Source organism: Vanellus vanellus (assembly GCF_965231255.1).
Source record: "Vanellus vanellus genome assembly, chromosome: 2".
Classification (NCBI taxonomy): domain Eukaryota; kingdom Metazoa; phylum Chordata; class Aves; order Charadriiformes; family Charadriidae; genus Vanellus; species Vanellus vanellus.
In genome coordinates this window covers 155,384,004-155,402,525 of record NC_138906.1, presented here as the reverse complement: position 1 = coordinate 155,402,525, position 18,522 = coordinate 155,384,004, and the positions used below count along the sequence as shown (strand labels likewise).

General features: G+C 40.8%; 1 protein-coding gene across 1 annotated transcript; it reads left to right on the top strand.

Moving 5' to 3' along the window:
• Window positions 1–651: 651 nt before the first annotated feature.
• On the top strand, window positions 652–17,683 carry TNFRSF11B (TNF receptor superfamily member 11b). The gene is made up of 5 exons (XM_082479825.1): window positions 652–815; window positions 10,304–10,673; window positions 14,324–14,518; window positions 14,855–15,079; window positions 16,558–17,683. Exons 1-5 carry the CDS (start codon window positions 786–788, stop codon window positions 16,944–16,946), a joined length of 1,209 nt encoding a protein of 402 aa, XP_082335951.1. The 5' UTR covers window positions 652–785; the 3' UTR covers window positions 16,947–17,683.
• The last annotated feature ends 839 nt before the right edge of the window (window positions 17,684–18,522 follow it).

The following is an 18,522-nucleotide window of genomic DNA, read 5'->3' as shown; positions in this document are numbered from 1 at the left end:
CATTCCTCGCATTCCTGCCTCATCAGGAAAGGGAAACCAGCAGGGATCCTCCTTCTTCTCAGCCTCCCCCTCCTTGGCCTTCGCTTCCCAGCCAGCGCCACCCCCCCCCCCCTCCCCCTCGCTCCTGGAAACCCCTGGGGAGCCAAGCTGAAAGGAGCCCTCTCCCTCCCAGGGAAGTGGCAGCCCTCGGCCGTGCTGGAGGGCCCTGCGAGCGGGCGGCCGTGCTGCCGTGGGCGCTGGGGCTCAGCCTCCAGCTGGGATTTCTAACCGTGTCACCCACGAGCCTGGGGCGCCCCGGGAGCTGCTGTCATCCCCAGGGCACAACGTCTCCCCTCCAAGCCTTGGGCGAGGTCACCTATAAAGGTCCCTTCCAACCCAAACTATTCTATGATTCTATAAGCCAGCTGCCCAGGGAAGAGGAGGGGGGACAGCCAGACAGCCAGACAGAGCCCAATTAAACCCTCCCCTGGCCAGCCCCTGACACTCCCTCCTGCATTTTCCAGTCTGTGGTTACAGCACTCAAAGGGTTCCATTAAGTCATCAAGTTTTACAGGTTCCTTAAAAAAAAAAAAAAAGAGGGGGAGAGAGAGCGCGCGCGAGAGAAAAGTTTGGTCATGGTAGGGAATGAGTGATCAAAGCTGAGCCAAAGCTTCCTGTTACACCGGGACTATATATATATCGTGTCTTTAATGTTGGGGGATGTAAGCAGGCTGCTAGGAGACTGGAGCGGGAGCTGACTCTCTGCCTGATTTCCCAGCTCACTGAGGTTTCTTCCATCGACCACAATGAACAAGTTCCTGTGCTGCACGCTTGTGGTAAGTCCCTTCAGAGAGGTAGATAGGCTTTAAGATGCATTACAGCTTCAGAGATCAGGCTGTAAAGACATACGGCTTTTCTTCTGGGTTTTTTTGTTTTGTTTTGTTTTGCTTGGGTTTTTTTGGTTTGGGGTTTTTTTTGCCTTCTCTCTGTTTTCTTGGTAAACCCTTTTTGTTTCATCACGCCGAGCTTTCCTGGTGAGGTTTGGAGTGCGATGGACACGTCCAGCTCCAGGGAGGCAGCAGGGATTTTCAACCCATTCTTAAGGTAGTGGCATGGTTTGCCTTTCTTTTGCTTTTTTTCCTATCTTCCTTTCTCCTTCTGTAAGGTTTCATTATACCGGGCTGACACAAAACACCGTATCTAGGAATGAATTTAGAAACTGTAGGCTGGGATGTTTGTTTTTGATTTACAAAAGCTCCATCTCTGCCTGACTCTGTAATCTCTGCTGCACTGGCACTGGTTGGTATCTCAGATACTGGGCTGGCTTTCTTACCCGGGAAAACCACTGTGAACTACAGAAAAAAGCAGAAGCATGTGGTGCTTGTTTTGGCTTAGAAAATTCAGCTTCATGTGCGAGAAAGTGATGAATTAGTAGCTGTGTCAGTAGCTATTACAGAAAAAGTTGTGTTATTAAATCTGGTGTAAGCCCTCGCTTTAATAAGTTTTTGTTTACTCAGTGATTTAGCAAGATACTTCCGGATGCAAATTTAGAGATGTTAGCAGTGCAGTAAATCTTTCAAAATGTCATTTAATCCATTTAGCCATATGGAATTGTATATGGTGTCAGAATAATTAAAACCCGCATACAGACAAATACTGTGTAACATCTATTCGGAGGCTATTAATCTCTTGGATAAGAAAACATTCAAAGAAAAACATTAAAAAATAATATCCAGAAAAGGCTGTCATGCATGCCTGTGTGGCAACTTGTTCCTGGGTTGTTTTGGTGAGTACAGTGGCATTAATGTGGCAGAGCGTTAGAACTGAGATCCATTTATTTTGAAAGCTCTTTATAAATGCAAAGAGATTTCCCGGACCCGATGAGTAATGCATGTTTATTACTCTCGGTACAACTTTCTGAAAGAGCTTTTTGAGAAACAAACCCAAAGTAATTAATGGTGCAAGGGAAGCAAAAATGTTCATGCTCGCAGTCAGCAAGTTGAAACGCAGGACAACTTTTCATCTCATAGATGATGTTGTGCCTTCTTTGTCTATATGAAAGCACAGGAAGTTAATCTGGGAATTTCAGCAATAGCCTGTTATCAGCTTGGCTTCTTATCTGTGCCTGTCATAAAATAATCACATCAGTATTTTGATTTTGATTAAATGTAATGTGCCTGTTCGTGTTCTCCCATAAAGTAATAGCATTTGGTGAAGTTTAGCATAATCCTCTGGCAGATGAGTCTCTGAGCTGAAATATGGCAGGAGTACCTACCACAGAGCTTCATCACTCAAATTTCTTTAAATTATTATTTAAAAGCAATTTATTTAAAGTTATTGTGAAGTTTAAGTACTGTCAGTGAAGTTTAAGTACTGTCAGATGTGCTCGAGCTCAGAAAAGTAGTTTTAGTACCTGTTTTATAAGAACACTTGTAAGAGGCACAACAGCAGTTCAACATTGTGTGCATTTGGCTCGCATACCTTAAGCCTAGTTTGGAGACACCATAGCTATAAAAGGCTCTTTGGACATGATGTACTTTCAGCCTTGGCCTCTTTGCTAAGGTTTCAGAAAGGGGACCTGCTGTGGTGGTGCACGCATGTACGTGTTGTTTGCTGGAACACTAAAACTGCTTACAAACAGACAAGCATTATGAAATGGGACTGAATTGAAAGAAATTCCCCAGAGCTGGATCTCGTTACTTGTCACGTAACTATCTTGACCCTTAAACTTGACCTTTCTCTATTTTGGATCTCTGGGTGCATGTGACATGCTTTTTCTGGCCTGCCTGTTGGGTTTGCTGTGTGTAGGCAGCAGTGGCTTTGCAGCCTGAGAGGGTAGGAGTTATCTTTCTGTCTGACTTTCTTTCTGTCTGTCTGCATGTGTGGGGGTTAAAAATAAAACACCAAGGTTACCAGAATGATTTTTAAAAGATATTGTCACAATTTAAGTAACATGCACTGTTCAAATCTCACAGAAACTTTAATTTTGTTCCTTCTGTATTTTTTTTATGCTAGTAGATTTACTACTCTGATAGTCTTCCTGAAGAAAAACACCTGTTTGGACATAATACTGGACTTACCGTTCCTCTAGCTAGATGGTCAGTTGTTAGTAATTCTGTTCAGTGCAAAGGGAGTCATGGTGGGAACATCCTAAGTTTGGGTTATCTCTACATTTTTCTGTCACTGTAGTGAATAATGTTCCAAAACATGAGTTGTGGATAAGACACACCTTTTGCTGAGTAGCTGGTTAGTCTTTTCCGCTTTCTCCTTCCACAAGCTTCCAGGGAAATGTAGCTCATATAAACGAAGACTTTCAATTTAGCACTTCTTTGATAAGATGCAAAACTGCTCTTCAGCTGAATGTAATTTTCCTACTACTGAAAGTGCAACAATATTTTAGACCCCTAAATTACTTTGTGAGTCCTAAATTGCTTTGTGACTGACAACTAACTGCGTCACAAAGTCTCTAAAATATTTGTGTTGTTGACATATTGCTTTGCTGACAGAGAAATAGAGACAGCGGTTGATATCCTCAGTTACGAATACAGGTTGCCCAGAATAGTCACTGGTTATATTCGTTATATAAAAGAGCAGCCTCCACTTTACAAAGAATCTTCCGTACAAAATTAGGTCTCGTTATGTCCAAAGTGAGTGGATTGCATTGAAGCAGTTGGCAGAATGGCGGAACAGCTTTATAAGCTAAACTTTAGCAAAACAGCAAAGAAGACTCTGATTTAGCTTTCGTCCTGTACCTGACGCTCAGCTGTGGTTTGCCGAAAGGTGTTTCGTCTGGGCTGTGCTCTCAGCGAGCCTGCAGCGACCCATGGGGTAAGCCATTCTGCATGGCTGTCAGTCCAAAGAGGTTCAATTCGGTGATTGCATGGGGCCCCCCAGAACAGCCAAATGAGGAGGATGAGTTCTGAGTATCTCCCAGATGGATGGGAGTCATTTCGCTATAGATGACAAATATTTTACAATGGTTATTTGCAACAGACAGCTATGGATCTGATCCAGCACGGCACTGTCATGTGCTGGATCTAGAGTTACTGTTTTGATTTGACAAGCTATTGATTAGGAGGACGTCTTCAATATCATTCAGTGCTATATTTTGCCACTGAGATTTCTCTGGGGTCTGTGCGTGATTTCAGTGAGGCATTCTGCCTAAGGGCTGAGGGTAAGTGAAGGCCTCCCGCCTTAGCTTTGTCCAAATACTTTGTGTAGAAAGCAAAGTAGGAGAGTTGTGAGGTTTTACTTTGAACCCAATGAAAACACTAGGAGCAATCTGACAGATGCCTTGAACGATTATTTATCACGCAGGAAAATATGCTTCAGAATAGTTGTGGAATGCAAAACAGAAACAGATTTATCTTTCTCAGCAAATTAAACATTCTCCTTTGGTCTACAACCCAAAACCGCAAACCCAAGCTATATAATAATATTTTCATATGCTGAAAAGCCACTTTCTTTTCTCTCACAAAGCAGTGATTTAAAGGGATGATGCTTGAAGGATTTTTGCTTTATGTGCTTTGTCTTCCAGTTCATTTTAATTCAACAAGAAAAAGCAAGTGGCTCTTTGCCTTACATTTAAAGATGAAAGAAAAGGGCGTGTACTTTTTTCATGCCCCAGATCTGAAATGAAATTTTACAATCACATTATTTCTCTTTCAAAAGCATCTTCTAAGGGCTCAAATAAATGGACTGCACAGGCCTTTTATGCTAGCATTGACTGTTTTGTGTTTGCTGACATAAAGATGATATAGAAAAATATAGCTTTAGGCCTAATGTGTTGAATGACACAATCAAAGAATTACTTTTTTAACCCTGGGTAACTCATTTTGAATAAGCTCTCAGTATTTACTTGCATGACACTGACTTCCACTAGGACTTACATTTCAATATTTACAGTTCATCTCAGCTCCTTGCATGGAGATGGCCATCCTCAGAGGTACCGAGGCGTTGGCCCAGGGAGATGAGATTTTCAGTCCTTTCAGAACTGAGCCCATGATGCTAGAGGTAAATTTCACCCAATAGGTTGATAGATGCACTTAATGATCCTAGGTTTTGTTTTGTTTTAGTAAGTATTTTGTTACTGATAGCATTTAATATTCATAGGGGAAAAAACCGAAACCAAACCCAACACCCTAAAACACTTGGGATTTTTTTTTAAATTAAGCCTTGAATTTCAGTACCCCTAAGAAAACCTTTTGTGACTGAATGCGCTCTGGAACAGAGTAACATTTAGTTTGTTGAGATGAACAAGATCTTGTGTATCACTGGCTTCCATCGGTATTGGGATATAAAGCATGCGCATAGGGTTTAAAACTGAAAGAAACTGCCTAGATCTTTTCAGTCTGTTCCCCAGCTCTTCCAGGAAACCAAATGGTGGTTTTGCTTTCAGAAATGCATTGGGAGCTATATTTAAACTACTTGGGTTTCTTGCACCTGCTTCTCAGTAAAAGGCTGTTCCCAAACTTCCTCTGATGAGAGAATCCCCTTTTCGTTGGCCAGAATTATCTTTTACCAGAGAAAGTTCTTCTCCGTGTGTTGACTGTCTATCTGTACTGAATTGATAGGTACTGTTTTGAATTGCCAATATATTCAACAAGTCAAGATTCTTTTCAAGGTGAGGGTCTCCATATCCTTCTAATCTTTCTTTGTACCTCTTCCAGGCTGAAATAACCTTTCCTAAACAAGGATGAACAGAATTTTACATAATTATCTCAATGACAAATCCATAACTTGGCCAGGTGTAGTACTGATAGGCTCCAGCTCGGGTTTCTTAAAGCTTAAAGGGTGAATATGCTCATTGCCTCTCCTTTTGATTCCAGTAAACTGAAGCCAGACTTGTACTTTCTTCCTCCTTTCAAATTGCAACATGTCACCTTCTCCAGCAAGTGCAAAACAGGCCAGTGCCAGCAGGATTAGGGAGAAATCCTGCTTTCTGTGAAGCTTTAAGGAAGACCAACGTTCAGAACTAGTAAGTTCTGATCACGCTGTTTTCATGTGCTTGAATAGTGTTATTCCTCACAGCAGAGATTAAGGTGTTTAGTACATTGCCCGCCTTTAAGTATGGGCATTCAGGTCAAACACAGGTTTTATGTGACAGAGAATTTGCTAACAAGTTGGTCATAGCATGGCTTAGGAGGAGGAATGTCAGGAATGACACAAAATGCACTGAATTAGCATTTTAATTTGATTCAGGAACATGCTTTTAAAGGGCCTCTCCTGATCATCCTTATTTACTGTATTTTAGTTTGCATGTCAGAGCAGACTTGGAGTGCACAAAGAGGATTTACAAAAGTAAACTGGACTGATCCCAGAGACAGACTCCAGAGACGCACCAGATGCACTGTAACCACTAATGCATGCTCAGTCCGTGAGAGCAGACTGAAGTTAGGCCAAAATAACCCCCCTGAATCGTGCATAACGTGGATGTCAGGTGCTCAGCACCATCTGTTTTGCCATACAAATCTGGTGTTACAGGTGGTCCAACTTGCTAACGTAAGCACAAATTCAGTGTGTCTTAGGCCAGTAGAAAGGACAATTTAGTGATGTTTCCCTCTAGCTTACTGTGTGAGCTCAGGGACAAGAAGAGTCTTTTCATTCTGTTTGTATCAAGTTGCTGCAATAAAATGGGAAAAAATCATACTTAATTACCTTCTACCATTCTTCCTGCCTTTTTGCGAAACTTCTGAAAAATAGATTGCTTCTACTTTGGCGCTTGATGTAGGTCCAAAGATAACTCCTGATTTTCAGGTTGCATATTAATATTCAGAATACTCATGTGTGCTAGGTGTTTTCAGTCTGCATAGAAGACAATCTTGCTCAGCTATTCTGTAAGAATTACTAAGTGACCTCCAGTAGTCTTATGGAGAAGTGTGGTATTGGGGACTGGAGTCTAGAAATGTAGTTACGAACATACTAATGGCTGTACTGGGTCTAAGAAAAAATTAATCCAGCCCTAAAAAGCCCCATAGGGGTTGATAACTGATGCATAGAGGAGATGATCGAAGAAAAAGTCAGAAAGATAGCATTATTTTTCCAACATACTCTTCCAGACTCAAGCAGTTTGTGGCTTGGGATTTCCTGATCTAAAGGGGATGTTTATGTTTAATAGCCATTTATTAGATTTTACCTCCATTACTATGTCCAGTTGCATTTTTAACTCAACTGTTTACAATGTGCTGTGGCAATGAGTTGCACAGCTCACCGTACTAATAGGATCATGGTAGTCAGACAGTAACGGTAATGGTAATCTAGCTCTATGTTGAAAATGATGTATAAAATATACTGGTAAAATACTGTGATATTGACTGCATTTATAGCTTTAGTTTGACTGAAGAGCTTTTTCTCATAATTGTTTACTAAATAAAAGAGTTGGATCCTGCATACATGGCTCACCCACTGATGAATGGATGGATGGATGGATGGATGGATGGATGGATGGATGGATTACTGCAGCTACATAATGTGTGTTTCTAGGAAGGAAGGGACAACAGGTGTGATGTGCTTGTCTTTTAAAAACACAAAGAAAAAAAATCAAATGCAAAGGCTGATAGTCCTCTCAGTGACCCTGACTTATTAATCATATTATTATGGTTATTGGTTGTGTTCATTTAGATTAATAGTATACTGGTTGCCCTTAATAGTTCATAGCTATTGGTACTTCCAAAGGCAAAACTTTCGATGGTCTCACACACGTATTGTTCAAGTATTTTTTGCTCAATTTTTTAAATCAATTCCTCTCAAATTGTGTCAAATTATTTTCAATTTTTATTGGCTTGCTTCACGTAGCTGTAGGTTCTTCAGGAAGCAAGTGCCTCTGTTTTTCTGTACAAAACCCCATGCTCTTATACCCTGATTATTGAATTTGAATTATTACTAATCCTGAATCATCCCCTGCACCAAAACTTCTTACTTGCCTCATTTGTGATTTCCAATGTAAATTGCTGAGTCAGGAAAACAGAGAACATCTTGTTGTTTTTACTCCTGCATGTTGCAGAGGGGAGTTGAGCAGTCTTGAAATGGTCCACCTACCATTTGGCACCTGAAAATGTGTCACTAAGGGCACAGGCATGACCCAGAGGAGCAGATTCTACTGCAGCGACAGCTTCGGGTTTGTTGTGGGTTGTGCATTGCAGAGAAGGAAAACTGGCATTTCTTCACGAGGACGTGCTGTCTGCATGTCTGGTTGCTGTCCCTAATCATTTTCACGGTGTCAGACTTTCATCTGTGCTGGGTATTGTCATGGGTTTTCACAGACGTCTGCATGAAATGTGGGTCTTCGTAGCTTCTGTGCCGCACGTTGCAGTCTATTCTGCAGAAGGAATGCACGTGTCCATGAGAGTCTTGGACTCTGGGATGCTGTATTATCTATTACTGAATAAAAGCTGTAGAAGGAAACCTGACCACATCAACAATTAATGGGATTACCAGGATTTCCTTGTTTCTAGAGTAATAGCTGTAGATTTACCAAGGGTGGGTACATTTTTCATCAATGGAAAGCCGTTCGCTACTAAAAAACGTGCTGCACCCTCTTGTTAAACACATGGCATGAAATAGATCTAGTCATTTAAGAAAAATGGAGCGGTACATCAAACATCAGTGAGTAATAAGGAATTTCTCACAATGGAAGAGATTGTGCATTGAGACCACAAGAAAAAGTGGGATCTCCACCTCTAAAAATCACAGATCGCACAAGTTACAGGGCTTAGTCAAGGGTAACTAGAAGAGGCTTTGGGGAATATCCATACTATCTACATTTCATTCTTCAGCCTGTCTAAGTATAGCTGTATAAAAAGTGGATTCGTAGACAGGCAACAGGAGAATGCACTTAAGAATATTTTCTTAAGCGGTAAGAGTTCCTAATTTAGGCACCCAATATTACTTGGTGCAAACGCTGTGACTTGTGTTAATGCAGATGAACACTTAAATTGTCCTTTCCAACCTTAATAAGACTATCACTTAAGAAGTGCCATGCTGTGGCAGAAGCGAGGCCCTTAGATGAAGCCTCTCTAGGAATACAGAGTCTGAATGAATAAAAAGAGTTCATTCTACTTACACTTTGAGGACATCTGCACTTTGAAAGAGGAGAATATGTTCTTGCAATTGAATTGGCAAATCCATATTAGCTGACTGGGATTAAAATAGCGACAAAGACAAATCAGTTGGATCTATAATTTGAATGGATACGTAAAAAAAACCCACTTCATTCAGAGCCAGTGTACTTCATCCTTATAAAATGTACAAGTTTTAGAAGAGAAGCGGCACATGGGTCACACAGCGCTGGGACAGAGCCGGGTTCTCAGTGGGGAGAATGAGCTGTAGGCAGACCCCGTGGGGCTCAGCGCAGTATGTAAGGAGTAAACCTGAGAGTTGGGTTTTTGATAGGCTGGTAGAATTGTGGAACCAAATTTTCAGTTACAAGACCAAAATGTCGTGATAGGGAGGTTGTCTCTACAGAAGGGCAGGGCCATCTCAGCTCGTTAGATCCCAAATCGCACCATCAAAGCAGACTGTTGCAGGAAGCAGACCGAGTGTTGGGGTCATGATGTGTGCCGGTACCGAAGCAGGTCCTCATGACAGCCCTAAGGCTGTGGTTTTAGATAGGAAGTGAAAGCATCAGCCTGACCTCTTCCAGCTCAAGCGATTAAGTCCTTATGGTACCCTTCATAAACTGCAGCATTCTTTACCTCTGTCTGAAACTTCATCTTCAAACTCAATGTATCTGCCACGTTTTATCCCCAGAGCTGCTGAATTCAAGTGCAAGATTAAATGGAAGGCATTAAAACGTGACCTATATTGTTCTAGCCATTCACTGCTAGCAAAAAGAAATATTGTAAGGAATCACCTTTAAAGGTATCCGTGGTAATAGTGCAGTACTCTGGTCGGATTTGTATGCTCAGATACCATTTATTTTGCATCTGAAGAACTTGATACTTAAGAACACAGGAGTGTGTAAACCCCACCTTGCTGTTCATCAGGCATGTTGTCAATGAAATTAATAGGCCAGGTTCTGTGGTGCCAGGCGGTAAAAGGTCATTACCCAGTGATATTAAAAAGGTGTAAATGGGAGAAGAAATGGATCGACATCTCTGGAAGAACAAGGAAGTACTTATGTTGGGAAGATCCTAGAATTTTCCCATTCTAACACAGACACAGGAGAGTCCGGAAGCCGGCTAATATTCTATAAATTTCTAACACAAACATTTATTTGAAGATAGTGACATGATTAGACTCATAAACTCATTAAAACGTAAGTTTCTTGGTGGCTGTGGTGCTCCCCAGAACTAAAGGGCGTGCTGTTTCATTTTCCCATTGCTAGCTCTTGGACATTTCTGTGAAGTGGACCATCCAGGGCGACTCTCCCCGCACATATACCCATTATGACCCAGGGACATCTCGTCAACTGCTGTGTGATCAGTGCCCTCCTGGGAGCTACGTAAAGCAGCACTGTACGGCCACCAGCCCGACGCAGTGTGCCCCATGTCCGGACCAGTACTACGCCGAAGAGTGGAACAGCAATGACGAATGCCAGTACTGCAGCGCCGTTTGCAAAGAGCTGCAGTACGTCAAGCAGGAGTGCTCCAGCACACAGAACCGCATCTGTGAGTGTGTCGACGGCAGATACCTGGAGCTTGAGTTTTGTTTAAAGCACACGGAGTGTCCTCCCGGATTCGGCGTTGCACAGCCAGGTATGTACCGCTTGTCAATATGCACACTTAATTAGAGCTCCACTGCACGGTGACGACTTGCGGCAGTTACAAGATTAGGAAAGAGGCTCGTCCAGATGAAATTCCAGGACGGTAAATTGTAAAGCCAATTGAAGCTGTTCCTAGTCTGCATCATTTGGATTGTAGCCAAAGGAACATTTCTCAGTGGAATACCCTGCTCCTACAGTAATATATAACTTAATGGCAGCAGCAAATGTAGCAAATTGCACTCTAATGAGAAACATGATGGATTGCCTCTTTTAAAGGAACATTATCTGGAATGTAGTATTTGTGTGTGTGATAAATAATAATGTTTTTCATTTTGAAATCTGCTGTTTCAAGCAACTGTATATCTTCACAAACACCAGGAGTACTACGTATTTGATACCAACTGTACAATTATAACAGTATTAATATAGCTCTAGCATCACAGCAATATCTGGTAATAATTAATTATCAGCATCCTAACTGGAACTCTTAGGGAAACTGTTACTATTATCAAACAAACAACTGTTTCTTTGTCAAGCAGGCTGGCATTGTGCTGTACGTCTCGGGGGGGAAAAGCGGTGCTTTTCCGTGGAGTGTATTCTTCATTTAAGACAACATAAATTGTTAAACCAATAATAAGTTCTTCTCTCAAAACGAAATACATCATTTATCATTTGGCAAATGTCATGGCTCAGTTTAGCTCCCATATTTAATACAGCCTGAAAGAATTGTAAACTGTCATTGTACCGGAGATTGATAACTGCCTGGAGAAGAGCACTGAGGAAGGGAATCAAAGCACCTCAGACACAAACCCGGAGGCAACCAGTCTCCAGACTGCAGAATTACTTCCCTAGGAATTACGTATATACAATGAGAAACACCAGTTTTCTGTAAATGTACAGCTTGCCTGTACATTTTAGAGCTATGCTGAATGACAGGTCGGGAGTCCTTTGCTGGGTTATAAACATCTCATTGGAGAACAACTTGGACGTAAGGAGTAATGTCGCTGCTGTAGCTGCTCACTAGTGCCCGAGTAATTGGTTAACTAAGCATTACCCTGATGCCCTTGCCACTGTTAAGCGTTTCCACTGGCAGCTACCCCGTTTCCGTATTACAAACCTTCATTAACCTAAATCGTTATACCCCCGGGCTTGGGTTAATGAGTTCCGCTGTACCTCGGCAGCAAGTCAAACAGGAACAGAAACAAAGTTCTCAGAAAGACTGTTTGGGAGATGAACAAAATATGAATTGTCTGAGCAACCAGCCTGCTGCATCCCTGCGAGCAGAGTGAAACCATGGCAGACAAATTTGAATCCCTCAGTTCAGAATGAAACAAATTTTGGAAGAAGATAAATTGTCTGATTGTGTATTTTATTGGAAAGTTGGTTTCCAAAAGACCATCAGAATGAACCAGCTAAACCCAAGCAGACCTCAAACAAGGAATGAAAACATTGTAAAAATAATTGCGTCCCTCTGTGTCAATAGCCATTTTTTGAGATGAGGCATCGACTAAGAATTTAATAAGCATGGCCTACACTGTGTTCCCGGTTTCTGCTATATGATAGCCTCGAACTTTGTAACGATGTAAATTCAGGTGAAATAAAATTAAGTGCGGAGAAATATGCTTCCTTTGCCACACAGGGAGGTGGTGTGGTCCAGTGCCTCATTCAAAGCTTAAAACATTCGAAATCCGTTTCCCCACTGCCGGTCACTGCTGATTACATTGGGCAGATCACTTTACTCCAGTAGTCCCCTTTTGTGAGTGAAGATTAAGGTTTTGTTCCTTTCTGCCGCGGCTGGCCCTGTATGTGCCAGAGTTTTTCGCAGCACTGTGCTGGGGAAGCAGCGCTGCTACGCGGCTGCACTCTCTCCCCGCCGGTGGCTGCCGTTTCCCTGGGGAGAATGGGGGATTCCAGGTGAACTGGAGGGAGCGGCGGAAGGGCTGCGGCGGTTTGTGCCCTGAACAACAGCGGCCAGATAAGCAGCGAAGAAGAAGCTGGCAAAGCTGGGAGGTGACTTCACGCTCAACCCTGAGAACGCTGATGGATTACCCGGTTTATTTCCCTCCCGTGCCGCAAAGGTTATGCAGGAAGCTCTGAGCAGAACGGTGCACTGTTTGCAGGGACTCTCCTTTCTTCCCCTTCCTCACTGCCAGAACAAGACAGCAACGTGTCTGTAGCAGGGAAAGTTGTGAAAAGTTCAGACTTCTCATCAAAGCTAATTGCTGCCCGCTCAGGTGCAGGTGTTGGCTGGAGTTTCGTACAGCCCAGAGCCGCAGGCAGCACATATTGGGCAAGAAAACACAAGGGCGGACGCTGCTGCTGTGGGTTGGGCACTGGCTGCAGAAAGCAGAGGATTTTGAGGGTCTGGCAGTATACAGGGTCTCTTGATTTTCGGATGCACAACTAAAAACCTCTCCTTTGTTTTCACCTAATGTTTGATAAAAGAAGTGCTAGGTTGGGTGCATGCAAGTACTATACTTTCTTTCACGGCTGGTTGAAAACTGGAGATTCGTACTTTTTTTCTCTAAGGAAATGCCCAGAATAAATAAAATTTACTTAAAAGTTAGCATTAAAATAAGCATCCACGTGTTAATACTTCCAAAATACACTAGATGGAGGCATTTTCTTATTCAAATATAATTTCAATTTTTTTCCAAAGAATTTTAAGCACATGTTTAAGTCCATGTTCAATAATGAAATATTAGATATTAGACTTTAGGCACTTGCTTAAATTTTGGCTGAATAAAGATGAATTAAGAGTGACTATACAGCATATATTGGTGCTGTTATTTTCCTGCCACTGATGGTTAGGCTGTTTGCGTTGTTTCAGATTTCATGCATTAATTTTCTTTCTCTTTGTCAATGACATGGAAACATATACTGACATTCTGTTGTATCATATATTTGATTCTGAAGTAAAACTATGCATTATAAAATTAAAACACAAAATAAAACATATGTATATATTAAATATTTTTCCTATATTGGACGATTACTTTCTTTGCTTTTAATAATATTTTATTCAAGCCCAGAAGAAAGTTCAAAAATGTTACTGCAGCTCTATTTTCCTCTATAATTTAATATTTGATCAGGGAAAGTACTTTTCAGAAGTTCGTTAGTTGATATTTAGTTGAGTTATATTTTTAGCTAGAACTAAAGTAACCCATTTGAGTAAGGTTCTGGTCAGATATTAGAGTACAATTCAGAGCAGTTTCTTGTGCCATTTAATTATTTTACAGAATATTTGTACAGTTGAAAGGTGAAGGTCAGACATGATGTAAGTTCTGAATATACTCAAGTAATTACTGATATTACCTTACAAAATTACTGATTTAATCAGTAATTACTGATTTTAAAGTTGGTAACGAGCGTATGTAACGAGTACTATTTACTCTGCTACTCCAGCAGGAACATATTCTCCTAAAGAACCATTTTTGGTTTTAAAAATTAAAGTGTTTTGGTTTCTGTTTTTTTTGTTTGTTTTTTTTTTTTTTTAATTGTAATACCTTCATAGATCAGAAATGTGAAAAGCAGAAGCATAACAATTTGGGGAGAAATATTTTCTTTTATTTTTGTGTTCCTGTATATTTTAAAAAGTTGATGTTATATATAATTGGATGCATTGTTTTCCTGTGTCCACAGGTACCCCTGAGAGTGACACTGTATGTAAGAGATGTCCAGAAGGATTTTTCTCAAATGAAACATCGTCTAAAGCAGTCTGTCTAAAGCACACAAACTGTAGTGCACTAGGCTTCAAAATAGCATCGAAGGGAAATGCAGTTCGTGACAACATCTGTCAGGAAAATACAGATACGACAGCTCAAAAATGTGGAATAGGTACGCATCATATTAACAAAGAGTGTTCTGAAAACATATTAGAGTTAAATTACAGTTAAAATGAATTTATCAACATGTATTATAAAAATATCTAGCTTGGAAACCATTTGCCTGCTCTGGGGATGGCCATAGTAGAGTTTTAATTATTGTAGGTCAGACCAAACAGAACTCAAGCACAGAGAGCCACAGCACGATAAAGACCACTTTGCTGTTTAAGCATTTTTTCTTATCATCCTTGTTGCTTGCTTTTTGGTTTGTTTTTTTTTTTTTTTTCAGAGAGAAGCAGGGTAACAGAGAGCAAAACAATTGACATATTCCCTTTCTCTCTCATTTCAGATGTAACCCTGTGCGAGGAGGCTTTTTTCAGGTTTGCTGTTCCTAATCATCTCACGCCTAACTGGCTGAACATACTAGCAGACAGTTTGCCTGGGACTAAGGTTACCACAGAAAATATTGAAAGGATTAAACAAAGGCACGGTACTCAAGAGCAGACCTTCCAGCTTTTGAAATTATGGAAGCAGCAAAACAAAGAACAGGATATGGTCAAGAAGATTATTCAAGGTACCTTCTTTTGAAAGCACATATATTAAAAGCAACCTTCTAAATGGCTCTTTAAATATTGCTTGGGATCAAACACCTCCTGGTGATGCATCATGCTCCGAGGAGGACCTGCAGGGCTTAACTGAGATTTATTGATGCTATGAGTGCAGTGACGTTGAAGAGAAGAAGGAAGAGAATTCAGCTTCTCCTGATCAGTCGAGGACTGAATTCGTCCCAGACTTGTAGGCCCCCTGGGAGCATGTGTGGTGCCACAGCCAAGATCCCCTTTTGAGACTGCACAATGTATGAGGAATTTTGATCAAATGGGGAAAATGTTTCCCACTGTTATATCTGAGCAGTGGCTGCTGAAGTTAGAGGAAGCTGGATGCCTGCAACTGAGGGTGCAATTTGTTTTCTATAAAGTGGAGATTGACAGCTCAGACTAGGACATTTATTCACGGAATGGGGACGCATGGGAGTGAGGAATACACAGACAAGCTTTCCCTTCTTTTTCCCTTCTGGTACCTATTTGTCATTCCAATTCAGCACTACTTTTGTGCTGAATCTGCCAAGACAGGTGTCAAAGGTGAAATGGTGCTGCAATGTTAACACGGAGGTTTTTATGAGAGTCAGGCCAACTCTTTTCATGTAGCCACCATCAACAACTGCCACATTAGAATGACCTTTTGTCCACTCCGAACAGATTTGAAAAATGCTGCAGAAATGTTTTTCTCTCCCTCTTCTTTTTAATATGTATGCTTATGTCAGTCTGTGAAGTATCTAGAGGACTTCGAAAATGAAAATGACTATTTTAGCAAAGCTTGCCTAGACATTTCTGAAGAAGAAGAGAGCCATGTATTAGGGCTCCTATCACATACACAAAACATTTTACAAGATAGATGAAACAAATGTATAGCAATAAGTACTTGCTACTAACTTTGAGATTTGGTGCTGTTTGTATTTGCAAAGTTAATTAAATTCTTAAGTGCTTTTCATCAGCCAAAAAAAAAAAAAAAAGTCATTGCTGAGACAATTATTTGAAATAACATAAAAAAGGGAAGGCATATTCACCTTGAAAGTCGCCGTGCTCCCGCAGCATCGCATGAGTTTCCCCGCGGTGGCAGCGGGCGGGCTGCATGCCGGCGGAGAGGCGTGCTCAGTGCTGGTTTGGAAATTCAAAATTATGCCCTCTGGCTATACCAGCCACAGATCTGTCTCCTGCACTTTGACACAGCTCTCCAGACTTTTTTTGGAAGATTTTGCAGATGCTTTGAGACCTCAGACTCTTACTTACTCCACCTCTGACTTTTTTTTTTCTTAAAATGCAAATTCAGAGTTGCACTAGATGATGGAGTTGGACTAGATGATCTCTAGAGGTTCATTCCAACTCTGAAAATTCCGTGATTCTGTGATTCTGTGAAATGTGGAAGTGTTTTTGCAGGCCATGGTAAAGTTGTAATGCATTGTACTTCTCTCTCCTGTCTTTTCGCTTCATATAGATATCGATCTTTGCGAAAATAGTGTCTTAAGGCATATCGGCCACCCAAATCTCACCTTTGAACATCTCAACACACTGATGGCAAACTTACCAGGCAAGAAAGTGGGAAAAGAAGATATCGAGCGCACAATGAAACTATGTCAACCTACAGAGCAAGTTCTGAAGCTTCTCAATCTGTGGAGAATAAAGAATGGTGACCAAGACACCATTAAAGGTTTAATGTACGGACTGAAGCACTTGAAAACATACCACTTTCCAAAACCAACCATCCAAAGTCTGAAGAAGGCGATTAAGTTTCTTCACAGATTTACAATGTATAGATTACACCAGAAACTCCTTTTAGAAATGGTAAGGAACCAAATTAAATCAGTGAAAGTAAGATGCGTCTAATTCAAGATATTTTTCATTCTTCACTGACTATTTTTCCCTAATTACTGCCAGCAGTAATTAAACTGGAACGTTGTTTTCCTACATTATGTCTTACTATTTATAGAAATGCCCGACTGGAATAGCTCTAAGTCTTTTGCAGTGTTTTTGGACTTTTTTTTAATAAAATCACTTTTGTAAAAGCTATTAACCTGTTGATAACACTAAGAGCCTGATTCTGCATTTTTGCACATTCAGAGTTGAAAAACCCCACTATAGTCACTGGATGAGAAAAAATGCCGGACCAGGCTCTACTACAGTATTTGCTATTTATATTCTCTGAGGTATAAACATTTTTGTTGTACATATTTATTAAGTTAAATGGAAATTGTATGAGACTGAATTTTAGGAAGAGAAATGAAAAGCACACTGTATATTTTCTAGTTAAACAAAAATGATCCCGTATATTTTTCTGGCAAAATTTTGTAGCATGCTCGAAGAGTTATTAATTTCTTTACATTTTATATTTAAAAAAAATATTATTGCTTAGTTTTATTTGTATAAGTTGTGGTATCTTTTGGTAGCGATGTTTTAATTTATCCAATGATTTTAATTCAAATATGGTGAAAATATAGCATAAGTGACCTGAATATTTAAATATTCTGTGAGGAACTGAATGTACCATATTTAAGAAGCTGGATTTTTACATAGAATTTCATAATCTTATTTTATAAAACAATTAAATTTTTCAGTTTACTTTTTGACTGGTGTTCTACTCTTGACTCCGAAGTAGGAACTAATAACAAAGAGAGAGGATGTAGGTTTCACTGCTTATCTTGGGCTTGGCTCTCACAGAATCACAGAATCATCAGAGTTGGAAGGGACCTCTAGAGATCATCTAGTCCAACTCCCCTGCTAGAGCAGGATTGCCCAGAGCACATTACTCAGGACTGCATCCAGGCGGGTCTTGAAAATCTCCAGGGAAGGGGACTCCAGACTCTCTGCTACTACCTGTCTGGTCTAGTAGTTAAGATGTGAGCCAAGTAAATATTGACCAGCACTGGCTTTTCATGGTCACTTGTACAGGTGTAAAAGAAGGTAAAAAGTATTAAAGGGTCTAGTTCAGAGGGCCCGGGCTGTTGTGATACAACTGATTGTAACTCCATAGACACATCTGGCCCAGCATCACTCTTGGCCCGGCGTCATTCTTGGAGAGCTCACAACCTTTGCCCTAACCACAGCTTGTAATTTCATGGAGGAAAGATGATGCACGGCCCTGACAGACTTGGAAAGCCTCACATATTGCCACTATGTTTAAAGGAAGGGAGCACAGAGAGGTCACATAAAAAAAAAATAAAAATCATTTGCCATTGCCCTCAGCTGCAGAATGAAGCACCTGCAAAGACATGCCCCCCCCCAAATAAAGGGAAGAGAGAGTGTACGAGTGTTGTTATCAGAAGGTCACATAATTTTAAGGACCAGTGATCATTCACTGTGAGCCAAAGGTTTCAGTGGCTGCAGAGAGAGACCGTACTCTTGTTTTTTTCTTTAAACCACGTGAACAGAGGTTGAGTACTCAACATAATCTTTTCCCTTGTGT